General features: G+C 36.3%; 1 protein-coding gene across 14 annotated transcripts in view; it reads right to left on the bottom strand.

The window, feature by feature from the left end:
* Positions 1-735: 735 nt before the first annotated feature.
* The window catches only part of PUM2 (pumilio RNA binding family member 2), a 104,893-nt gene continuing 78,261 nt past the window's right edge, over positions 736-27,367 (bottom strand). For 8 of the 14 annotated variants that reach the window (XM_077960099.1, XM_077960094.1, XM_015111789.3 and 5 more), the window contains 8 exons: positions 15,222-15,489; positions 12,366-12,495; positions 10,629-10,757; positions 7,578-7,715; positions 6,764-6,889; positions 6,411-6,532; positions 5,367-5,559; positions 736-3,713 (listed from right to left, as the gene is read on the bottom strand). In XM_077960099.1, the coding sequence (XP_077816225.1) occupies positions 3,582-3,713; positions 5,367-5,559; positions 6,411-6,532; positions 6,764-6,889; positions 7,578-7,715; positions 10,629-10,757; positions 12,366-12,495; positions 15,222-15,489 (1,238 nt within the window). In that variant the 3' untranslated portion in view covers positions 736-3,581. Of the gene's footprint in view, positions 3,714-5,366; positions 5,560-6,410; positions 6,533-6,763; positions 6,890-7,577; positions 7,716-10,622; positions 10,758-12,365; positions 12,496-15,221; positions 15,490-27,367 lie in introns of all 14 variants that reach the window. The other 6 variants (XM_015111784.3, XM_077960096.1, XM_077960092.1 and 3 more) reach the window with 1 other exon arrangement.

Here is a 27,367-nt window from a genome sequence, read left to right as displayed (position 1 = left end):
AAAAAATTAAAAAGGTTCTAGGTAATCCTTTGTATATTCTCAATTCTTAACACTAAAGAGTTGTGTTATCCCTTGATACAGATTAAGGCCTCAAGGTTTAGATAAGTTCACAAAGTTTGTAAATAATAAGGTAAACTTTAAATCCACACCTGAACTTAAGTTTGCCTTTAGACAACACTGCCTCAAGTTCATGTGGAAACAGGCTAAAAGTTTTATCCTATGAAGTATGCAATTGTAGATTCTAAATACTAATCAAAGGATGGAATGAATACCATCAGAGGAGTCAGTGGCTCCAGAATAGCACCCATGTGTTAAAAATGTTTTCCTTAGGCCGGGCGCGGTGGCTCAAGCCTGTAATCCCAGCACTTTGGGAGGCCGAGACGGGCGGATCACAAGGTCAGGAGATCGAGACCATCCTGGCTAACACGGCGAAACCCCGTCTCTACTAAAAACACAAAAAAAATTAGCCGGGCGAGGTGGCGGCGCCTGTGGTCCCAGCTACTTGGGAGGCTGAGGCAGGAGAATGGCGGGAACCCGGGAGGCGGAGCTTGCAGAGAGCTGAGATCTGGCCACTGCACTCCAGCCTGGGCGACAGAGCGAGACTCCGTCTCAAAAAAAAAAAAAAAAAAAAAAAAAGTTTTCCTTATGTCAGAGTAAACCTGAATGGGCAATCAATCTTAAGTTATAACTGAGGTACAGAGGGGTATTTTATCTAGAGAAAAACACAAGACCAGGTTTATTTCATACAATGTTATTCACACATTTTTCATTTTCTAATTTATACATAATATACAAAGAAGTGAAGTTAACATTATTTCATATGAACCAATAAGAGCCAGGACTTAGACAAACTGGTCCAGAAACAATCCCTATCAAAAGGAGACACTCAAGAGTAAGCCTAGGTAGTTTCTGCCCAATTGTTTCTTTATTCTGAAATGTGATTTTCAGATTTTAACAAAATTTCATGCGAACTTACTAAAAGGTAAAAATTGGGGTGGGCACCCAAAATGGCAGACTGTAAAATTTCTACAAGAAAGGTATTTTTGTAGAGCAGGCCTGAAAGTACTGGGAAGATTGGGTTGTCAGCACTGGGACACATGGGAATATCAGGACCCCAAGGAGAGGGTTTAGTTTCTCAATGTAGTATCTCTACTTGTCATTTTCTAAAATTGCAGATAATGCCTGTGCCAACAGAGGGCGAGGATGAAGGAAGACTAAGAATTCAACTGTACAAAGACAGGAAAACCATTACCAATCTCCAACATGACAGCTTTGATCCTGAAACCATGGGCTGATACTGAGAACAAAAGTTCGACATGGGCTGAAATACTCTGAGGTTGGTAATGTAGGAAAAAGTGAGAGAGTGGCTTTGTGTGGGTTTAAAAAATATGAAACACACACAAGGCGTTGCTGCAGTGACTGGGACAGGCTGATGACCCAGTGTGACCATGAGAAGGAACGGAGACAAGTGTTTGGATTTAGTGGCCTCACCAAGGAATGTTGGGTTAGAAAACTAAAATAACTAAACACCAAACATGAAAAAGTATGCCTGGCATCCCCAAACTTTATGCCATTATTTTTAGGTTCATAATATGAATAACTAAGTGATAAAACCTTTAGATTCCATATTGTGCTCAGAAGATTGCTTTTCTTCTGCAGATCTCTAGTAAAAAAGATTTCTTCCATATTCAGCTGACAGAGATAGCATGTTCATTTTAGTTTTCAGCACTAAACATAACTGGGTCAACATAAATGTTTATACAAAATACTGACTTCAACAAAATACAAAGCACTTTCTTTATCTTTCAGAAACTGAATATACACAGCAAGTTTTTTTCCAAAATATTTTCATAGGCAAAGGATTAAAAACGATTTTAATTATACACATATGGTCACAATTTTGCCTTAAAAAGATTGTTGGGAAATGTACATAAGGCCGCTTGTAAATGTACATCGTGTTACTGTTATGTCTTATGTCCAGAGAAAAAAATGTTATCATACAGATTTGCTCTTACTTGGGAGTAGGCTATTCAAAAATACAGTACTCTTCTGTACAAAGAAAAAAGTCACATCACATTTAATAAGATGAAAAAAGCATTGGCCTCCATGGTAACCAAATATCTCAGTCCAATACTTTCTATTATGCACAATACCCTGACTTCAATTGAAAGTGATCCAAATTCTAGCATGTCCATATTAACAGTCAACAACTATGTTATAAAACAAAATGATCTCACAATAATAAAAAGAAAGCTGGTTCATACTTCTGAAACCATATAAAGATAAAAAATTTTTAAAAAATCACTCTCGATTTGGAGAAATAAATTTACATTATACAACACTATATTGCCAGGTCAAAGAGGGCAGGGACGTAAATGTACACTAAAATGCAAATGTATCCCAAAGAGATAAAACAAATTCCATTTACAGCATGAAGGTTTACAAATGTACACCTGTACAACCAAGGAAAGCATCACTACTAAATTAGCAAGGCTTTTATAATAAACATTGAAACAAGATTTCCTTTCAAAGTGTAAACTTACATCTATTACTACACACACAATGCATATATTTATAGAAAGCAAAAAGAGCTATCTGAATATGTAATCATGCTTAAATGCTGAGCTATCAAATTCACTTTTCAGTGGCCCCTTTTCATCTCTATCTGGTTCCTACTTTCTGCCTCTATGAAAAAGCAAAATAAAGCTCAACACTTCCTCAACAAGTCTGTAATTCTATAAGCAAAACAAAATACAAATTTCCACTCTTTCTCATTGCAAACCAAACTGAAAAGTTAATAAGTGACTTAACTTTTCATTTAGTGCACTAAATTGGAAATGTCACCATGATTTTGTATTTCTTAACTCTTACAACAATTACATATGTAAGTATATACAATATTTCTGTACATTGCCAGAGACATTTTAGGGCAGTAATTGTATTAAAACCACATCTACTGTAAATAATGTTAAGTTCTTTTCATCTCAAACCACTTTATTCTTGTCTTACTTGCTCGTTATTTGCATGATAGTTTGTGAATTATCAAAATACAACTTAACTTTTTAAAATATTAATAATATTTATGCAGTTGATTGTTAATCTGTTATAAAAGGTTTCACGCAAAGGAAAAAAATAAGGACTATAATTCTATATACATCTCTATAAACCTGTTGTGCTATGGGGTTGTAGACCTACCAGACTGTGAGCCAGTTTATTAAAAGAATACTGTACTTTTTCCTTTAAAAACTATTTTTGTGACTTTACAAGGTAAAAATTTACAAAATATGTGACAGCTTTTTATTTTTGATACAGTTACATCATATACAGGCATTCTGTGCTTTGCCAGCAATCCAATCTGATAGGTCTCCACTCAGGGCTGAATATAATTTATAATTCATCCCCCACCCCCCAAATATACACAAGAACCTTAAAAAATTTACAAATGGATGAATAAAGTCAATAAATAGTTTTGCTTTAAAAAAAAAATTGAAGATTCATAGTTGAGTTGTGTTTTGATAATTCACACACAAAAAAATTCTTTTCACATGGTTAAATTATCTTCTTTCTCGTGCTCCTGTAATTTACAGCATTCCATTTGGTGGTCCTCCAATAGGTCCTAGGTCCGGGCTATTCTTCAAATAATACTTTTCCAACTTGGCCAATATATGCTTCCCATATGTGTATTTGCGCAAAGTAGTAATGTGAGGTCGAATCTGAAAAACAAATAATCTGCTTAGAAAATGTAAGTCATTTTACTTTCTGATTTCTTAAAAAAAGCACCCCCAATTTTGGGTAATTTAGAGGAATAATTGCAATTAAAAAAATTTAAATCCAAAGAAAGCCACTTTTTGCAAAAGCAGTTGTGATCCGCTCAATCCCTCCAAACATCTGTTCTCAAAATTGTTCAATGAATAAAACACTACATCTAACTATGTCACATGGAAACAAGCAGAGGCCCCAAATATAGCAAGTTACCCCGTAATTCCACAACCAGGAATTTATTCTACCAAAACAATTACAAAAAGACTTTTGTACAAAGCACTACTGATAACAATTAAACAATTAGGGACAATCCAAATATAATAAATATGATACCAGTCAAATAAATAATGTAGCTGTTAAAAATAAGATTGCAATTTTTTATATTCATTAGTTTACAGCAGAAACACTGAATTAAAAGATAGGTAGACACTTAGAGGCCAGTACTTTGGGAGGATAAGGTGGGAGGATGACCTGAGCCCAGGACTTTGAGACCAAACTGGGCAACAAAGTGAGACCCCATCTCTACAAAATATAAACAGAACTATAAGCGTGCATGCCTGTAGTCTCAGTTACTAAGGAGACTAAAGTGGGAGGATGGCTTGAGGCAGGAGGCTGAGGCTAGAGTCAGCCGAGATCACACCACTGTCCTCCAGCCTGTGCAACAGACACCCTGTCTTGAAAGAACAGAAGAAAAAGAAAGGAAAACTTACATCAAGTTGAAGAATGAATTTTAAAAATCAGAAGGCCAAAACACTTTTATAGATGGAAGGAATCCTAAGATATCATTTTTCTCTCTATATGAGGAGAGGATCAAAGGGGTTATGTAATTCGCTCCATGTTTTGTAAATGAATACATTAAGATCAAGAGTATTCAAAAGAAGTGTTTCTTTCAGTGTTCTTTGTAACAATGTTTTCCTGCTGCAATTACTAATTTCTTAAAAAATTACTAGATTCTAGGAGGAAGATACAGAGAGGAAACAGCTTAAAGGGAAACAATTATGAGTTAGTGCTACCCCCCACAACATAAACACAAAATTCTACTTGCACTGGCATGAACACAGACCACCGTAGCCTCAACCTCCAGGACTCAGGCCATCCTCCCATCTCAGCTGCCTGAGTAGCTGGGACCACAGGCATGTTTATCATTATACTCAGCTAATTTTTAAATTTTTTGTAGAGATGGGGGTCTGTTGCCCAGACTGGTCTTGAACTCCTGGGCTCAAGCGATCTCTCACCACAGGCTCCCAAGTAGCTAGGACTAAATGCTTGCACCATGACGCTTGTCTAACTTTTTTTTTTTTTTTTTAAGAGGCAGGATCTTGCCACGTTGCTCAGGCTGGTCTCGAATTCCTAGACTCAAGTGATCTTGTCACCTCAGCCTCCCAATCTGCTGGAATTACAGGCAAAAGCCACCATGCCTGGCGTGATAACCTTAAGAATAAAAATGGAAACCATACCAATATATCTGCCAAAAGATATCCATCAATTTTAATTTTTTCCTCCAGTTACAAAATACAGGAGGAAATGAAAACCCAAGGAGGTTAAATGTGTAGCCTAAACATAAAGACAAAAAAAGTTATCTGAGTGTTATATCCGGTTATTACCTTGTGCATGATTATCTTTCTTTGAGCAGGTTCAGCCATATCAATCATCTTTTGAACCACATAATTGGCATACTGGTCCTTCATCATGGTGTATAAGGCACTGTGAGGACCATCATTCTGGCAGCAAACCTCGTCAATCAGTAAAGCTCTCTCAGCACGGGAGGCATGAGTAACACACTTTTCTACTACATTGCTAAAAATTAAAGCAGATAAACAAAGCTTTGTTATTTTTTTCTGTACAGCAAAATTTCCTTGACTTTTGAAAGAATTTTCTCCAATGCACGATAAAACGGAAGTCAGGATGGGATTCTCTTGTCTTATGATTACTTTTATTTTATTTTGTTCTTTTTTTTGAGACAGGGTCTTGTTCTGTCACCCAGGCTGGAGTGCAGTGATGCTATCACCGCTCACTGCAGCCTTGACCTCCCTTGCTCAAGTGATTCTCCCACCTCAGTTTCCCTCACAGCTGAGACTACAGGCATGTGCCACCATGCCTGGATAATTTTTTGTAGAGAAAGGATTTCCTTCTATGTTGCCCAGGATGATCTCAAATTCCTGGGCTCAAGTGATCCTCCTGCCTCTATCTCCCAAAGTGCTGGCTGGGATTTACACGTGTGAGACACTGCACCCCGCCAACTACTTTTATAACAGAAATTGGTATCACGGAACGACCTACATAATTTTGACATCCACAAGTTTAATTATGGGTCTCTTAAAATTGTACTTCAAAAAAAGGAAACCAGATCATTAAAGCTGTGAGGTTTTCAAGAACATATACTAAATAAATCTGCATTTCCAGTGTTGGGAAAAATTATTTTCCAAATACAGATTTCAAAAATGAACATACATGGGCAAAACAAATTTGTTACTTTTTTTTTTTAAATAAAAGCAATGTTCTATAGATGCATTTTAGTGACACCAAAAAAAAAAAAAAAAAAAAAAGACTATAGTTTAATGCTACGCTCTACATGTATTTCTGTGATAACTAATAAAAGTCAATGAACTGAAAGAATTGACCCCTGAAATTACAACGTATCCCAATACCTGGCAAATTTGTGTTGACTCAGGGCTAAAACCTTTCCTCTGATTTCGGAAACAATTTTGCTCTTGTCTTCAGGTCGACCGTGTTCCAGTACATGCTGAATAACATAATTGCCATACTGATCCTAAGACAGATATTTAAAAATTACTTTCCCCAAGTCATTCCTTAAGAATGATTATTCTTTAAAGACATGTTAACCATTTCGTCTAAAAATCCAGTAGTATAGTTAGGAGAATACAACCGGCTTTTGTCTCACTCTTTCTATAGTGTGTTTAATAACAAACTATATTTCTTTTAAAAATTAAAACAAGTTCCAAAAATATATAAACATTTCAAATTATTAGGTAATGTATACCTGTACCAACTGCTCTGTATGTTGGTGGAGTTCTTCTAAGATAGGTAAGGTCTGTTCTGCAGTGCAATGTTCTAGGATGCGCTGAATTACCCTACAGCCATAAGGATGAGTTGAAAGCACAAATACCTGAGGACAATTAGAAGAATTAAAATTTGTATTCTCTGACATTTTTGCACAGTTCTATGAAGCAGACTGTTTTTTTCTTTTTGACACCTCAAAGTAATGTAAAACAGAAGGGTGATGAACTCATATTTAATATGACTACCACCATGTTAGCAAAGACTGGAGAGTGGGGACAGGGAGCACCCCATTTAGGAGCTGAAGATATTTTGATCAAAAGGAATCTAATCAGAACTTTACCTGAACCTGAGTTTATGTAACAATGGGAATGAATGGGTGAAAAGAGAAAGGGTAGTTTGGCATTAAGAAATATTAATTACTAGGGTATTAGTTACAAATTGCTGTATGTTTTCTGTCTTATTATACAGTCTTAAGTCTTTCTCCAAACCTCCTTCCCTTCTCTGAGTAAACCTGATAACACTGTTGGGTATAAATAAAAAATAATTCTAACAGTGATTACTTTTACTTCTTGAAGTAATGTGATTAAACTCTTATTTCTGTTTTGTAGCTTCAGAAAAATGAAGCTATCTACTCACTATGAAAGAGGAAGACATTAACGTACATTTACTGTTTTGTATCCTATTTTTGTACACAAGTGCTGGGTATTATCTAGTGACTTACAAAAAATGTGTTGATACTCAAAATTCTAAAATAATGCCCTGCTAACAAATTATAAGCCAAAACTCAAACATACTTGTCCTTTGAAAGCATCAATGATGAACTGCAGTGACTGTGGCTGAACACATTCGATACATTTTTGTACAACATGGTTTCCATTCTGATCTTTCACACATTTGAGCACATGACCATCCAGCTCCTTTACCATTTCACTCTGCAAAAGACAGGATGTTATTTAAATAATTACCTAAAACGAGAAAATACTAGTATATTTTATCTCAGTATTAAAAAAAATATTAAAAATAGTATATTTATCTCAGTATTAAAAATACTGAGATGGGAACAAAAATATATTTAAACATTATTTCCTGTTTGTCATGAGTTTAAATATTTTTCTCTTGCAGTATAATTAGCAGAAACCATTGAAAAGTGAAAATTACTAAAACATACTGCAGGATTACAATGTAAATGATCTACGTTGAAACAACGTAGTGATGCTGAATTTGCTGTATTTAAACTGTCTTCACCGTGTAAATCATCTGTTAGTATTTATCGGTGGTAACTAACATGACTAATCTAGAATTCTACACTTCTGCCTTACTTAGTACCACCTCCACCACCAAGGCAATTATTTTTAATGGCTGAGTGAGTTTATCAAATACATAGAAAAGGGTAAGAAGTTGATGACTACTTACGGGCTATGTGATTTTTACATAGTACCTCAATAATTCCCTAAGGGAAGAATTAATGTCAGACTTCTTTGTTCTTTTATAAAATGCTGTTACAATAAAGTGCTTAGGGGCAGGTGAGGTGGCTCACACCTGTAATCCCAGCATTTTGGGAGCCTGAGGCTGGTGCATCACCTGAGCTCAGGAGTCTGAGACCAGTCGTGCGACATGGTCCCGGCCACTACCAAAAATACAAAAAACTAGCTAGGTGTGGTGGCGCATGACTGTGGTCCCAGCTACTTGGGCGGCTGAGGTGGGAATTCCTTGAGCCTGGGAGGCAGAGGTTGCAGTGAGTTGAGACTGTGCCACTGCACTCCAACCTAGATGACACAGTGTGACTCCATCCCAAAAACAAAACAAAAAAACTGTAAAACTTCATATAGCTTTTAATATTGATAAAATAATCTGTGTGCCTTATTAGAGCAATAAAAAATAGTACTGTGGAGAAATGGAGTACACATACTCAGTCTAAAGGTATTCACATTTAAAATATCTTTCACCCACAGGACTTTCAACTACATTTTGAAGCAACTGCGGTGAATCCTGTTAAGTCAAGCTATAATACAGATGTTTAATTACGAACTAAAATCACTGGGTGCGATAGCTCATGCCTGTAATTCCAGTCCTTTGGGAGGCTGAGGTGGGTGGATCACTTGAGGCCAGGAGTTCAAGACCAGCCTCGCCTTCATGGCGAAACCCCATCTCTATTAAAAAAATACAAAAATTAGTCAGGTGTGGTGGCGCACGCCTGTGGTCCCAGCTACTCGGGAGGCTGAGGCACGAGAATCAATTGAATCCAGGAGGCAGAAGTTCCAGTGAGCCGAGGTCGTGCCACTGTACTCCAGCCTGGGTGATAGAGTGAGAGACTGTCTCAAAACAAAACAAAACAAAAAAGCCTAAAATGGACTAAATTACAAAATAAAACATGCTTAAGAATCCAAAGGCTGGCGAGGTGGCTCATGCCTGTAATCCCAGCACTTTGGGAGGCCAAGGTGGGTGGATCACAAGGTCAGGAGTTCAAGACTAGGCTGGGCCAACATGGTGAAACCTCCTCTCTACTAAAAATACAAAAATTAGCTAGGTGTGGTAGCGCGTGTCTGTAATACCAGCTACTTGGGAGGCTGAGGCAAGAGAATCGCTTGAACCTGGGAGGTGGAGGTTGTAGCGAGCCAAGATTGCGCCACTGTACTCCAGCCTGGGAGACAGAGCGAGACTCCATCTCAAGGGGAAAGAAAAAAAAAAAGGAATCCAAATACTGTTATTCATTAACTGTATCAACAAAGACTTACTCCTAATGCTTTTATTTTTAAATATCAGACATTTAAAAAATATCTATGCCAATTAGAAACTTGTGGCAGAAGTTTCTAAGCTTTTAAATAATTAAATGTGTTTATATTTCTCCATTGTCACATACCTTAAAATTACTGTAAAACTCAGAATTTCCTTTGGAGGAATAATAGTATTTTCTCACAGATTTTAATGCAGTGATGAATATATACACATATATAGCCATCCATCCATATATTACTATTTATTGAAATTTACTTTTATTGTATGAGTCAAAGACAATCTCTTTCCAAACTTAAACTACCATTATCTTTTAAGAAATAATTATTTCCTTCAGTCTTATGCTTTCATTGTAATAAATAAAGCATATAGTCAGAAAACTGTACTGATTTGGGGCTATAAATTTCTTATTAAAAGTCTGTTTAATCTTATACAATAACCCCATTAATTAGTGTTGCTTCACAGTGTATTTTAAAAATATGGTGGATCAGCATTTATCTTCATCCCCTACTCTCAATATTCTTGTCTATTTCAAATGATTTAAAGCATTATTTTGATCAATAATTCCTTTATTAATGTAAAATATTTAGACTTTCCATCCAATAACACAGAATATTTCTCATTTAATTTATGTATTCTCGTTTTTCTCAAAAAATTATACCTTTTTAAAGAGAATTCTTAAGTTACTTTTTTGCCGGGCTATATATTTACTTAAAAAAATTTTCATATATATAAATAAAACTGACATATAGTAATGCTATTGGTTTCAAAAATTTTCTTATAATAGAAACATTAGACACCATCAAAATAAACACTGGAAAATAGTAACATGCATTCTCACATTGCAGAAAATCAAGCAAGCAAGTAGTAATAAAAACACTCATCATTTAACATTCTGCTTGCCACATAGGTGCTAAAATATCTTCATTTAGAAATTATCTACTTTGTGACTTCTAATTAGTAGTGTGCTATTTAGGACACAGTAACAATATTTTAGTCTAGTTGTGGAAATATTTAAGTCATTTTACTTCAAGATTATTGTAAGATTAAAAATGTAATAATTTAAAAATTGAATAAAATAATACAAAAATTTTGTCTTAACTTACAATTACCTGCTGGTCAGAAGAAATAGATTCTAATGCTTTCTGAATAACGCGGCAGCCATACATCTGCAAGGCTAAGGGTAGAACATGACCACGAATACGAGTAGCCAGGGCTAGTTTTTGATCCAGACTCCCAAACTGACAGAAAAGATATAACATTAATAACAAGTGACCTTAATATTGCTTTGTTGAACTTGAGTAAGGCAGTGTTTGCAGTCTATTCAATCTATTAGTAATTATGCAGGGCAGGGGCTTTAAGGTAGAAGCTAATTAAGATAGACCAGGAGATGTTTGCAATAATAATTTTATTACTTTTTTGGGTTAAGTCTTACTACAATTTCCTTATTACTAATATGTTAACTACCTTTTAAATGTAACACTTTTAAAGTGAACATTTTTACAAAACCCTTCATCTTTAATATATAACTTTCTTAGCCACGTATTGACCACCAAAACTCTCACCCAGATAATCATCAAACTACATTCTGATATGATTGAGGAAAAAAACTTTTAAGTCAAGCTACAACACAGATGTTTATAGATTTAAAAATTGGCTAAACTGTAAAATAACACATATCTATAAATCTAAAGACTGTAGTGTTATTCATTAACTACTTCATCAAAGAGTGACTACCAATGCTTTATATTTTCAAATATGAATTGGGATTAAAAGGAAATTTTCATTTAAAGTGGTTCATGTTAACATTTTTTTTGTGACAAACTATGTCATTTGAACCATTTCTAGCTAGGTGATTCAGTAGCATTAATTATATTCACATTGTTGTGCAACCACCATCACTATCTGTTTCCAAATCTTTTCCATGGCCTCAAACACAAATGCTGTATCCATTAAACGGTAACTTTCTAAACCCTTCTTCCTCTAGGCCCAGTAAGCCCTAATCTTCTTTATGCCACTATTAGTTATTCCAGACATTTCATACTGGTAGATCAGTATCAATGTTTGTCCTTTTGTGTGTGGCTTATTTCATTTAAGTTAGTATATTCAAGGTCCATCCATGTTGTAGTATGTATCAGAACATCATTCCTTTTTATGGCGGAATAATATTCTACAATGTACACATATACCACTTGTATTTATCTATCTGTTGATGGACACTTGGGCTGTTTCCGTCTTTTGGCTATTGTGAATAATGATGCAATGTATACTGGTGTTCAAGTTCCTGTTTTCAATTCATTCTGGTATACCCCTAGGAGTACAATTGCTGGGTTGTATGGTAATTCAATATTTAATTTTGAGAAACTGCCAAAGTGTTTTCCATAGCAGCTACACCATTTTACATTTCCACCAGCAATTTATGAGGGCTCTAATTTCTCCATATCCTCATCCACATTTGTTATTTTCTGATTTTATGTTTTTTGATTACAGCCATCTTAGTAGGTATAAAGTGCTCTCATTGTGAGACTGATCTGCATTTCCCTGATTAGTAAGGATGTTGAGTGTCTTTTCATGGCCTATTTGGCCTTCTGTATTATTTTACATAGAGAAATGTCTGCGCAAGTCTTTTGTCCATTTGTCATTTGGGTTGTCTTTTTGTTGTTGACTTTTAGGAGTTCATTATATATTCTGGATAAAATGTTTATCAGATATATAATTTGTAAATACCTTACCCCTGGCTTATTATCTTTTTTATATGAAAATGATTTTAACCAACTTTCAGAGCTTTTCTTAATATCAAGTATACAACAGCTGGATGGGTGGATATACAAATATGCATGAATCCTTACCTCAAAAAACTTCTGTATAACATAGTTGCCAAAAACATCAGTCATTAATTGATAGGCTGCTTGCAGAATTTCATTAAATACCATCTGTCGCTCAGCTGGAGTAGCTCTCTCTAACTTTTGCTGTATGAATCTACATGGGGAAAAATTTTAGTATGACAATATGTTTTTTAACTCTTACTTGAGTATTATACCCTACCCTTCCACATATATGCACTGCAAGTTATTTCCAGAAATATTAACATACTTTATATAGTGGACAGCTAACTTACAGCAAAAAGGACAAAAGTTATATAGCATTTCTTTGTAACACTTTATCTACTAGAGTGACAAAAAACTTGGATTTTTATCTTTCCTAGGTTAGTTTGGTTACATTATAATCAATAAGAAAATTACATACATTTTGCTGCTTATTCATTCATTTTTTGTAATATACCAATGTATTACTAAACATCTAACTTTTAGAACATAATAAATGAAACCCTTAGAAGTAAAATTCTTCCAACATGAATGAATTCCTAACCAAGATAGCCATTCTGGGTGATACAAGGCTCATTTGTCACTCTGAAGGAACTGCCAACTAGTCATGCGTTGCTTAACGACATTTCAATTGACAATGAGCCACATATACAATGGTGGTCCCATAAGATTATAATGGAGATAAATTCCTATTGGGTAGGAACTGTCATAACATCATAGTACAATACATTACTCAGGTGTTCATGATGACATAACCCTACTGCACTGTCAGTTTATAAAATTATAGTATGGCTGGGTGCAAGTGGCTTACCCATGTTATCTCAGCACTCTGGGAGGCCGAGGTGGCTGGATCACCTGAGGTCAGGAGTTCGAGACCAGCCTGGCCAACATGGTGAAACCCTGTCTCTACCAAAAATATAAAAATTAGTCTGGCATGGTGGAAGATGCCTGTAAGCCCAGCTACTCAGGAGGTTGAGGCAGGAGAATCACTTGAACCCAGGAGGCAGAGGCTGCAGTGAGCCAAGATCATGCCATTGCACTCCAGTCTGGGTGACAGTGAGACTCCGTCTCCCAAAAAAAAAAAAAAAAAAAAGTATAATACATACAATTGTGTACAGTGCATATCTGATAATAAACAACTGAGTTACTGGTTTGTGTATTTAGTATACTTTTTATTGTTATTTTAGAGCGTACTCCTTCTACTTGTTTAAAAAAAAAAAAAAAAAAAAAAGCAAAACAGCCTCAGGTAGATCCTTCAGAAAGTATTCCAGAAAAAGGCACTGTTATCATAGGAGATGACAGCTCCATGGGTGTTGCTGCTACAGATCTCCTAGTGGAAGAAGACATGGAGTTAGAAGAGAGTGATACTGATGATCTTTACTCTTTATAGGCTAATGTGTGCATTTGTGTCTTAGTTCTTAACAAAAAGTTTAAAAAACCGATAAAAAGAAAAAGTCTCATAGAATAAGCATATAAAGGAAACATCTTTGTACGGCTGTACAATGTGTTTCTGTTCTAAGCTAAGTGTTATCACAAGAGTCAGTAAGTTAGCTCAAATGTTACAGTAAACTCAGCCTGGGCAACATAGTGAGACCCTGTCTCTAAAAAAAAATTTTAAGTAATTAGCCAGGTGTGATGGTGCATGCCTGCAGTCCCAGCTAGTCGGAAGGCTTAGCTGGGAGGACTGCTTGAGCCCAGGAGGTTGAGGCTGCAGTGAGTGATGATCATACCACTGTATTCCAGCCTGGGCAACAGAGTAAGACTCTGTCTCAAAGCGGGGAGAAGTTACATTAGGGTTAATTTATTATTGAAGAAAAAAAGTTTTAAATAAATTCAGTGTAGTTGAAGTGTACAGTACAGTGTCTATAAAGTTTAGAGGAGTGCAGAGTAACATCCTATGTCTTCGCATATACTCACAACTGACTCACACACTCACTCACTCACTCACTCACTCATCCAGAGCAACTTCCAGTCCTGCAAGCTTCATTCACAGTAAGTGCCCTACACAGGTATATGATTTTTAAATCTTTTACACTATAGTTTTGCTGTATCTTTTCTATTGTTTATTATGCTTAGGTATACAAACACCATTGTTACAAACGCCTACATTATTTAGTACAGTAACATGCTGTACAGATTTGTAGCCTAGGCGCAATATACAGAGTAGGTGTGTAGTAGGTACACTCTGTAATGTTCACAGAACAACACATTTTCTAGAATGTATCCCCATCGTTAAGTGATGCATGACTATATAGAGAGACAAAATTTGTATGCCATCTAATCTAAAACGACTTAAAAACTTGAGGTTTACCTTAAAGCTATAAAAAGAGAAAATATCTTAAATTTATTAAACGTGTTACAATTCTATTTTCCTTTCTAAGCTATCTTGACAATGTTAATTCAGATGTATCTCTCATGTATCACATTCGTTTTAATGTAAAAAGGCACCAAATTTTCCTATAACAAATGTGAAATATTTCAACCTAAGCCAAGTCACACTGAATACCAACCTATAATGCAGCACAAAGGCATTTAACATTGCTTGCTGTATTTTTTAAACACACGAGGGTCACTTAAGCCCACAAATGTAATACAGAGCTGATGTAATCAAAATAACCCAATGAAGGGGGCCCTGCTATATTCTCATCATAACAATATTCACACTATAAAAAACCAGAAAACTATAAAAAATTAAAACCTGTATTTTTATAATTTATCCCAACATGAAAGAAAAAACATACAATCCAAACTGAATTTTAGCTCTTAAAAGCTGCCAATTTTAATGCAGACTGGGCTAAGGATAGTTCAGAAAAATTTAAGCTTTTATAAGGTAGCAGTTTCCAAAGCAAAAATGAAGTGAGAAATATCATAATCACCTACCTAGAACCATGCTGGTCTTGAGAAAACTCAACTATATGTCCAATCAAGTCTCTAAGTTGAAGGTTCGGGAAGCGGTTGTTTCTGAAATCTTCCAATAATCTACTGCGGCCAGAAGGCATAATATCAGACCTATTATACCGAAGCCGGGAAGGAGGAAAGAGCTGGCTGCTGGAGCTAAATAGACTGGAAGTGCTTGAAGCACTTCGATATTTTGCTTCTGCTCCAGGTGCTGCAGAGATATATCGACCACTACCATTTGTCAGTCCTCCTACAACAAAGCAGCTATGGTCAGCAAGTATTTTTGACAAGTTATTCCTCAAATAAAATTTACTTTAGCTACAAATTCAGTCAATAAAGAAATATTTCCCCCCACTAATTCCTACTTGTTATGAAAGAAAATTAAAATTGGGAGGGGAAAATCTCACCCATATACCTCATGTATGTGGCTATATGATAAAGAGACTAGAAAACATGAGAAAAATAAGTATTTGTTTTTCAGCAGCTTAGTTTAGAACTTAATTATATGATCTAGTGTCATATGCACTCTTATCAATGCCAGAACACTGAAACCACCAACACAATTTTCAGTTACATTAACAAGCAAGTTTAAATTGCTAGCAAACTTACATTTTAAGCCACTGAAATAGACTGAAATTCATTAACATTATTAACACAATAACACTGACTGTTAAATCTGTACTTTTTGCATTCGGTCATATATACTTCCATGTAAAGATAAATCAATTATTAGTTAAACCACGGATGGTATGAACTTTAAAAAGCCACAATATTAGGTAATAAATCTAAATTATACACTATTTTAAGATTTAAAATTTTTTATTTAAAATATTTGACATAAGGTCGGGCATGGTGGCTCATGCCTGTAATCCCAGCACTTTGGAAGGTCGAGGAGGGCGGATCATGAGGTCAGGAGTTCGAGACCAGCCTGGCCAACATGGTGAAACCCTGTCTTTACTAAAAATACAAAAATTACTCAGGTGTGGCGGCGGGCGCCTGTAATCCCAGCTAGTTGGGAGGCTGAGGCAGGAGAACTGCTTGAACTCAGGAGGCGGAGGTTGCAGTGAACCAAGATCACACCACTGCACTCCAGCCTGGGTGACACAGCAACACTCTGTCTCAAAAAAAAAAAAAAAAAAAAAAAAAATATATATATATATATAAAATGTATTTTAATTTTAATATATAGTTATATATGAGAATGACATAAAGCCACTATTTCACAAACCAGAGTATTAATCAACAGCAGTTATTATTCCTAGAGCCTTATCATTTACAAATGAATAAAAAACATCTTTAACTTATGTTCCATTCCAAGAAAGAAAATCAAAGAGCAGTCAATAGAAATAAAAATAAATACATGCAGGAAATTTTAAAAATTACAATTAACAGTTTAAAAGTACTTGACAGTGTCCTTTTAAAAAAGAAAAATGTATAGATAGTTGTAAAATACACATTAGTGGAGTTCAGAAAAACAAAATGCACTACCAGCATCATGCTATTATTATATGCAAACTCTATGCAGAGTAGTACTATATATACAATCCAGGCCACAGGGTAGAGATGGTCCCAAGGACACACTGTCAGTGCAAAGCTAAATGGAAATATTAGAGGTTGAAAAGAACTACAAGGACAGAGAGCAGTAAAATAGTCAAATCCTGGAGGGTAAATTGGGTTAGAACATTCCTCTTTCACTTTCTGCCCCTATTGTCCTAACTTTACTTTTCTTCATTGAACTTCCCATTACATAGCATAACATGCATTTATTTATTTGAATCCCCAGTACCATCTCCAATACAAGAGCCATAAAATTACATTAATCTACATGCTAGCTACCTGGTGCCTAGAACAATGTCTAGACCAGCCTGACCAACATGGTGAAACCCCATCTCTACTAAAAATACACAAAAAATTAGCCGGGCGTGGTGGCGTGCACCTGTAATCCCAGCTACTCAGGAGGCTGAGGCAGGAGAATCGCTTGAACCCGGGACACGGAGGTTGCAGTGAGCAGACTGTACCACCGCACTCCAGGCTGGGTACCAGAGCGAGACTGTCTCCAAAAAAAAAAAAAAAAAAAAGTATGTAATTTAACAAGCTATCTTACACACCAAAATCTCTAAGATCAAATTCTTGTTTGGTCTAGTTATATATAACTATCTCAGCACCCATTTATGATATTCAAAACGCTCAAGATTTCAGTGTTTCAATACGGTCTCAAGACTGCCAGTCTTTCCGCTTCCATTATTTGTTTACATATTTCCAACTGTTCATAATAACTGATCACTAGCCCATCTGATTCTTTATAATTGGGTCCTTATCACATCCTGCACAGCCACTGGGTTTTCTCTAGCATCCTTGTCCTTTCTGAAGGGCAGGGGTGCTTTGCTTATCATTTCAATCTGGTTAAAATTGTTTTTTCTTAATCAGCTGACTTTCAGATTCACCAATCCATTTTTATACACACCAACTGTATTTTTCCTTTCAAAGTCCATTTTGATGTCACTTTATGATAAAAAACCTACAGAATCCGGATACAGTATATGCTCTAAGATCTTCAACCTAGTTTTCAAGTCATTACTCCAAACCTATTTTTCACACAAATTTCTTAGTAGTACCCTAACTGTTCATACCCCCCGCCCACTTACTCGTTACTATTTCTTATCATTACCTCAAACATACCCTTAATGCATTAAAGATTTTCGACACCAAATTCAAAACACATACTCACCCCAGGAAATGAAGAAGCCGGTTTTATTTGGTACCTTCCAAATATCCTGCCAATAAGCAACAGGAATTTCTCCCGTATCTAGGTATTCTTTGATTTAAATTCTATCAGCTCCTAACAACAGAACTCCTGTGCACATGGTTCACAATATCTATCTAATACTACACTGTCTTGAATTTTAAAAAACCTTAGACATTCAGTTCTACAAGACTAAGTGGCCTTCTCATGCACGAAATTCACAAATTTGGTGGCTCACGCCTATAATTCCAGCATTTTTGGGAGGCTGAGGCAGGCATATAGCTTGAGGTCAGGAGTTTGAGACCAGCTTGGGCAACATGGCAAAACCCCATCTCTACAAAAAAATACAAAAATTAGCCAGGAGTGGTGGTGTGTGCCTGTAGTCCCAGCTACTTGGGGAGGGTGAGGTAGGGAAGATCACTTGAGCCTGGAAGGCAGAGGTTGCAGTGAGATGAGACTGTGCCACTGCACTCCAGCCTGGACAACAAAGCGAGACCTTGTCTCAAAAACAAAACAAAACAACAACCCCCACCTGCCCCCCCGCAAAACAAACAAACAAAAAAAGAAAAGAGAAAAAAAATATTATTCTCCAGAAACTAATTCACTTTCACCCAGGGAAGCATATCTTTTCTCTTATAAATAAGTAAGTATGTAAAACCCAATTTAAAACATACATTAGACATCTTAAATTTCGTTATCTAAATATTGAAAGCAGGTCATCTAAAATATCTGGAGATTGAGGGACATTCTATAAAACAGGCCTATACCCTTTAAAAATGTCAAGGTCATAAACAGAAATAGTTCAAGAAAAGAGCAGTGATGAAAGTAATCTGTGATCCTCAATTTGACAATGGACCCCCAAATCAATCTCCCTTTCTCTTTCTTATAAAGGTAATCAGTGAGGTAAGTAGCAAAGTTTGAATAAAGTTGGCTGCTTTGATTAGTGGTTTATCAGTGTTAATTTCCTGACTTTAGTAATTGTGGTTTTATATGAAAACATATACTTACTGTCAACAAACATACACTAATGTATTTCTGAGTAAGGGACATCATGCCTGCAACTTCCTTTTTTTTTGAGACAGGGTATCACTCTGTTGCCCAGGCTGGAGTGCAATGATGCAATCTTGGCTCACTGCAATCTCTGCTTCCTGGGTTCAAGCGATTCTCCTGCCTCAGCCTCATGAGTAGCTGGGATTACAGGTGCACACCACCATGCCTGGCTTGATTTTTGTATTTTTTTAGTAGAGACGGGGTTTCACCATGTTGGCTAGACTGGTCTCAAACTCCTGACCTCAAGTGATCCGCCCACCTTGGCCTCCAAAAGTGCTGAGATTACAGAGGTGAGCCACCATGCCAGCCCACCTGCAACCTCCTTTCAAAAGTAAGCCCAAATAGTGTTGTGGATGAGGGGAAGAAGACAGGGAGAGAGAATCATACAGCCAATGTGATAAAAGTGGCAACATCTGGAAAACGTGGGTGAAGGGTATAGTTTTGCAATTTTCCCATTAGTTTCAAATTATCCCAGAAATAGTTAAAAACACACACACAAACAGATCATCATATTCATACTTCTGCTGCTGGTAGTCTAAAAGCAGTTATCTTCTTCACCAAAAGTATTAAAGAGATAAGGTCTTTTCATTTCATCATTCAGTCCCCACTACCATTCATGACTGTTTAATCACTATCTGCCTAAGAGTGTATATAGGACATGTAGATCAGTACTATAATTTCACAGATGAGGTCACTATGGTCCAATGGTCCAAAAGGTATGGGACATGCAGCTAGTCAGCCAAGACCCTTAGGCCAGAGCTTATCTCACATGACAGTGTGCCAATCTTCTGTGCTATTTACATCTTTCATGTTCATTCATGAGAAGTTTAAAATAAAGGCAAACACAATTTTATTAGTAGAAATAACATGACTTTACAGGTTTTCATAATTTCTGAGAAGTCTGTTTTAGAATCCTTCCCTATTAAGTATCACAAGTCAAAGAGTATTAAAAAATACAGTTGTCTTTCAGTATGCATGGGGGATTGGTTCCAGGACGCACACAAAATACCAAAAATCTGTGGAAGCTGAACTCCAGCAGTTTGGCCCTATGTCACCTATGGATATGAACGGCAAGACCTCCGTATCTACAGGTTCCGCCTCCTAACCAAGGATGCAGAATCTGTGGAGATAAGGCAGGTCCTCTGCGGGGCAGGGGGTAGTGGGAGAGACTGTAAGTGAAATAACCACAAAATAATTAAATCTATCTAGCCTTCATTTTTCATTGTTTTCTACCCTCTGGGATTGGAAAGACAGCTACTCAATCTATCAGGCCTGTATATTCTTCTAAGAATAGAGATTCCTGACCCTTACTTAAAACATACATAATTACTCCTTCTGGATAAATTAAAAAAAAAAAAATCTACCTGAAAGATATTCTGATAGAAGAGTATGGGGACTAATTAATTAGAATAAAAATAATTTAATGTTTCATTTTACAACAGATTTTCAACTACTAATTGCAAATAAAAATGAAAATAAGTATGCCCCACGCGGTGGCTCAGGTCTGTAATTCCAGCACTTTGGGAGGCGGAGGTGGGCGGATCACTTGAGGTTGTGAGTTCAAGACCAGCCTGGCCAACGTGGTGAAACCCCGTCTCCACTATATATATATATATATATATATATATATATATATATAAATTAGCTGGATGTGGTGGCGTACGCCTGTAGTCCCAGCTACTTGAGAGGCTGAGACAGGAGAATTGCTTGAACCCAGGAGGCAAAGGTTACAGTGAGCAGAGACTACACCACTGCACTCTAGCTTGGGCAACAGAGCAAGACTCTGTCTAAAATAAGGGGGGGGGCGTTCCTGAAAAGGATACAACTACACATAGGCTACTAGGTAAGAGTTTATTTCAGAAGCCAAGGCTCTGGAAATCACAATAAATGGAAAGATGATAGCTGCAGTAGCCAAAGAATCAAAGATACAGGAGTAGTAGCTGGGAATGTCTAAAATGAGGACAGAGTATTGTATAGCATTTAGCTACTTCTACTCCAAAAAGAGGGCAACTTAGTACTTTTAGTTCAGTATTTTCTGATTACTTTTCAAAACTATATGCATGTTGCTTGGCTTTAGTGGGAAAACTTAAAAGTAAAGTGGGGGAAGACGGAACAGTGCTTCTCAATATGCACACCAATCACCCAGGGATCTTGAAATGTTTCTAAATCCCCACAGTTGGTACTACATGCTAGTCCTTAAATGTCCATGGCATACAGTAATTAACTATTTTGTTGAAAAAGAAAAAGGCAACTATCTGTGAGCCTAGCTCACATTGTTATCTGCACATTAATATGGTCGTGTATACAATAACTTTTTAAAAGGTAGCTACCATTTGTTGAAGATTTTGTGTTGGATACTGTGATATGCAAATTTTGCGTAAAATGCTGTATTGTGTTGTAGCCTCCAAAAAGTCAAGTTTTTATAAATGTTGTAAGCCATCCAACTGAGGACAAAAATTTTTTCTATTATATGGCTCAAAGTTCTTCCAGCTTCTATCCCATTACTTAACTGGCTAAGACTTTGGATTCAGACTTGGGAAATCAGGCGGCAAACGGGACAACAGTCCCCCACCAAATACATATTCAAGTTTTAACCCCCTGTACCTGTGAATGTGACGTTCTTTGGGGAAAGTGTCTTTGACTAGTGTCCTTGTAAGAAATGGAAAATTTAGAGATGCATGGGGAGAATGCCATGTGATGATGGACACTGATACTGGAGTGACGTATCTATAAGCCAAGGAACATCGAAGATGGCCAGCAACTACCACCAAAACCTAGGAAGAGACAGAAAGGGTTGTCCCCTAGATCCTTTGGAGCATGGTCATGCTGACATCTTGATTTCAGATGTACAGTCTTTAGAACTGAGTTGAATAAATTTCTATTGTTTGAAGCCACCTAGTTGTAGTCATTTGTTACAGCAGTCCTAGGAAACTAATACAAATGTCACTTTGTTTTCTTTAATTCAACAAAATCAATCATATATTAGCTTGAATTTTTTTTATTTTTTAAAGAGACGGAGTATGGCTCTGCCACTCAGGCTGGAGTGCAGTTGCACGATGTTGGCTCACTGCAACCTCTGTCTCTGGGTTCCAGCAACTCTCCTGCCTCAGCCTCCAGATAGCTGCAACCACAGGCGCATGCTGTCATGCCCGGGTAATTGTTTTGTATTTTAGTGGAGACGGGGTTTCATCATGTTGCCCAGGCTGGTATTGAACTCCTGAGCTCAGGCAATCCACCCGTCTTGGCCTCCCAACGTGCTAGGATTACAAGTGTGAGCTACCGTGCCCAGCCTAGCTGGAATACTTAATGTCATATACATTTAATATAGTTCATGTACACAGAGTGAATGTTAAAATAAAAATATAAAACAAGGTACAGATAGGTAACATTTATTTCCAGATTAATATATAAATGACTCAAATCTGTGGGGCAATTTCATTTTTTTCCCTTCAGAATTTAAAATTTTTTGTGTGTCTATCACATTTAAAGTATAAATCGTTTTTTATGTTTCTGAAATTGGCAGGTGGTTGCACTATTATTTTATGATACATCATTTGTAACACTGCTGTATGAGAATGCTATCCTCTTCCAACAGCCTATGAAGCAGACATACCGCCATTTTACTTGTGAGACAACAGCTTAGAGAAGCTAAATAACTTATCCAAGAAAGCACAGCTAATAATTAGGCTGAATTTTTGTTTACCATTATGTCTAAAAATTTCATGTAAAGTTGTCAGTCATACTCTGCTATGCTTCCTGGAAAATGTTTACTCTCACATGCCATTCATAAGTCTGCCAAATGACTGAAGCTACATGAGGTATACACTGAATAAAATTTTAATACTTATTATTAATTACACATTTGCCATATAAAGACAAAAAAATTTTATTGGAGGAAAGACTAAGACTACAATGAGTTTAAAAAAACAAAGTAGGCATATATAAAAGTATAATCTTCCACATCGTTTTAATAGGCTAATATAAAAATATAAACATGTCAAACGTACTACCTTAAAATTGTTAATTTTATGACAATATGCAAAACAACAGTAGATGCAAATGACAAGCCAAGTGCTCTAAAATATAAAATAAAAATCTGTTGTTTCCATTTCTATTGCTTGTGATTCTTTTCTATAAGCAATTTAAAAAAATCTTACCTTTTATTATAGTCTCTACTGGTTAAACTTAAAAAAATAAAGGGCAGACTATCACCATAGAAGGTATTTAATAATCTTCCCTCATTCATCAAGGAGCATTTAAACAGACTAAGTGATAACATACTTAGTTAACATAACATACAGTCTTCAGACTAGTTATGACATCATTTCAATCAATAACCCACCCTGTCAATTTCCATTACACTATCAAAAGGGGGTAATGTTGTATAGTTTCAAAAATTGCCTCATTTTTTATCTTTAGTGAAAACCACCTCTCTTGTGACTGATGGACATGAGAACATTTTTAAAAACTTACCCTTAACCCCGCAAAAGACAGTAGTAATGGGGTGAGTTCGAGTAGCCTAATAGGAACCTGTTGGTTTTTCCCAGAATATGTCATATAACCCTGTCAGATTTGGCCTAAATTCTTTTCTTTGTTACATTTGGTAACAAGTTAATAAACGAGCAAGCCATATCTGAATTTTCTTTTAAATATTCCAGCTGAGATTTCAAGGCCAGTTGCCTTTTTAATTGGAGTGAAGAAAAATTATAGGAGCTGGGATTGTTTTCCTTAAACCATAATTACTAAGGATTTATGCAATCCTAAAGCTTGCTTCAAAAGTTATGAATACTGGAATAAATTCTGATCCTACACAAACATTATGGGTACATTTATTATCTCTCTTGATGGGGTCATTGTGGTGGTGGGAAGAAGGCTGAAGAACTGGGAAGGTAAAAAACAAACACACACACACACAAAACAAAAACTCCACACAACTGACTGTCAAAACTTTGTTTTCATAGTGCAATGTTCTAAAGAGCATGATCCTGGCACACTGAACAAAGAAAACACTGATTGAGAACAGCCAAATAATGCTTTAATATAGTAATCTATGTAGGATACCAAGTATTTTTTAAAAAGGAAGTGTCCTTACTCAATAATAAATTCATCAATAAAACAAATAAAACCGCTTGAATTCAATTACCCAAACATTCAGTGAAATCTGAGTATTTTTAGTTGTAGAAAAAGGCCTGGGCTTTACTGTTTCTAATCTAGTGGAGAAAATAAACCTAGAAACAATTCTATTGTAATCCAATGTGTGCTAACTTTGGTTCAAAAAACCCATAAAGGAAAATAATTCCAATGAAATCACTATGTTTCTATAGAATTATTAAATAAAGTGAAATAAGACAAGAACATTAAAATCATTATACTGTAACTGCTGTTTTTGTCTGTATTTACCACAAAGCTACAAACGCGATGACAGTGAATAAGGATGGTGTTTCTTCTCCTAGTCAAGCAGAGGCTGGCTTCAATATTGTATTGAACATAGGTATTCAATATTGAATAAGTAAAAATTTTAATCACATAAAAATTCTAAAAAGGAGTCTAATAAAACTACAGAAAAGATAAAATAGCAATTACTTTCAGTAATTAGAAATAAAATAAAAACTTGCTATTTATATCCTATTTACAGTATTTTTAAATATTACAAATAAGATTCTTTTTTTTTTTTTTTCTTTTTTTTGAGACAGGGTCTCGATCTGTCCTGCCCAGGTTGGAATGCAGTGGCACAACGTTGGCTTACTGCAACCTCCATCTCCTGGGCTCAAGCGATCCTCCCACTTCAGCTTCTCAAGTGACATGGACTACAGGCACATGCCACCACACCCAGCTAATTTTTGTAATTTTATTAGGCTGGTCTCAAACTCCTGAGCTCAAGCAATCCCCCTGCCTCAGCCTCCCAAAATGCTGGGACTATAGGTATGAGCCACTGTACCTAAGATTCTTATCTGATCAGTTTTAACTTAAAATTAGTAATGAAATATTTATAAGACCCTTAAAATAGCATTTAATTTGGATTAAAGATTATTAGCAAGCGAAAAACCACAAAGAAGCCAATACACTGACATTTGAACTCACTTTTTCCACAAAGTCATAACAGGTTAAATTATATTTTACTACAATTTTATAAAAAGTTTACATAGATGTGAAACATAGGAAACATGGTCCTTTTTAATTTATTCAGATAGGTATTAGAAATAAAAGCATCCTGGGCTGGGCACGGTGGCTCACGAGGTCAGGAGATCGAGACCATCCTGGCTAACATGGTGAGATCCGTCTCTACTAAAAAATACAAAAAAGTAGCCGGGTGTGGTGGCAGGCACCTGTAGTCCCAGCTACTGGTGAGGCTGAGGCAGGAGAATGGCATGAACCCGGGAGGCAGAGGTTGCAGTGAGCCAAAATCACACCATTGCACTCCAGCCTGGGGGACAGAGCAAGACTTTGTCTCAAAAATAAACAAAACAAAACAAAACAAAACAAAACAAACAGAAAAGCATCCTTTGAGAAGCAGTACAACATCTGGAGTAAGCCAGATAAATGTGGCCTCAAAATTTTGGCTCTGCCTCTTACTAACTTCATGAATATATGTCATGTAATTTCTTTGAGAATAAAGTGTGTTTGTGTGCATATGTGTATGTGTGGTGTGAAACAAGTCAAAGTTCATTCCCCCTCATTTGGATATTCAACTACTCCTGCCCAAGTCACTGAAACACCCATTCTTCTCATATAAGCTGCAGTAGCAACTTGGTCATTACGGATCTAAATGAGTAGGTCTATTTCTGGATGCACTACTCTGTTCCGCTGTTCTATTTATTTATCCTTGTGCCAACAGTTTTAGTTATTGAAGCCTTCTAAGTTCTGGTATCTGGCAGTATTAAGTTTTCTAACTTTGCTTTTCAAAATTGTCTTCACTACTTTTGCTTCTGCTTTTCCATTTTCATTTTTTGCATCAGCTTATCATTTTTTTTTAAACCTAATTTTTATTGATAGCATTCAATGTTTAGATCAACTAGAAGAAAGCTGGTATCTTTATAATAGGGAGTCTTTCAACCTAAAATACGGTATATCCTTCCATTTATTTAAGTCATCTGTAACTTCCGTCAGCATTTTATAGTTTATAATGTAAAAGATCTTGCCCTTCTTCCACTGGATCCATTCCTAGGTATATCGCAACGAAACAACTCCAGTGAAAATATTCTCTACATATAAGAAACAATTTTTCAATGCCATTCCAAGAGATATATGCTACTTTCATTTTTATGTTATTTGGCTAACAGTGCAAATCTCTCATGAAGCATATCTGCCTGTATTTTAAAGGATACTTTTTGATCCTTAGGGTGCATTATAAGCATGGTGGAATGGTGTAAATTACAGGTGAATTCTTGGTAGATTAAAAGAATTTTTTATTTGATTTTTTGAGACGGAGTCTCGCTCTGTTGCCCAGGCTGGAGTGCAATGGCGTGATCTCGGCTCACTGCAAGCTCCGCCTCCCGGGTTCACACCATTCTCCTGCCTCAGCCTCCCAAGTAGCTGGGACTACAGGCGCCAGCCACCACGCCTGGCTAATTTTTTTGTATTTTTAGTAGAGACGGGGTTTCACCATTCACAGGATGGTCTCGATCTCCTGACCTTGTGACCCACCCGCCTCGGCCTTCTAAAGTGCTGGGATTATAGGCATGAGCCACCACGCCCGGCCGATTAAAAGAATATTAAGAGTAACTACAAATTACTTCAAGTCAGTGTCTCCATGTGGAGGCTACTGAAAATTTCAGTGGGACGAACTATTTTTGTGCTGATTATGCAAAGTATAACATCTGGCTGCCAGGCATTTAATGCCAATGGAATCCCCACAAGCATTGTAACGAGCAAAAACTGTTGCTGCACATTTGCAAACTGTTCACATCCTTGTGAAGTCTACTACTAGGCATTTTAAACAAGTGCCCCAAGTGATTCTGATGCCAAAACACAGAATCAGATCAAGTATTTTCTAGTCTTAAGTTTGTGATTATCTTAACTAAGTAAATTAACTGGTGAAAACTTTCTCAGAAGTTAGAACCACAATGTCACTGATGTTATTAAAGGATAATAAATAAAAAATTAGTAACCCAAAAGAAGTACAACCAAGATGAAGACATTTTTATACAGAAAACCAAACATCACAAATTCTTCCATACAACTAGTAATATAATTTCTCCATAACATATTTCCTACTCATCAGCAAATAAATTACTTCTAGGTCTACCAAAGGGTTGTAGCTGCTTTTCAATTTATATTAACACGAGAACCTGTAAGATTCTGTTGAGAGTAGAATCTTATAGAATTCTGCTCTATA

This window comes from Macaca mulatta, chromosome 13 (assembly GCF_049350105.2).
Source record: "Macaca mulatta isolate MMU2019108-1 chromosome 13, T2T-MMU8v2.0, whole genome shotgun sequence".
Lineage (NCBI taxonomy): Eukaryota > Metazoa > Chordata > Mammalia > Primates > Cercopithecidae > Macaca > Macaca mulatta.
The sequence above is the reverse complement of the archived record's forward strand: the minus strand, read 5'-3'. Positions and strand labels throughout refer to the sequence as shown.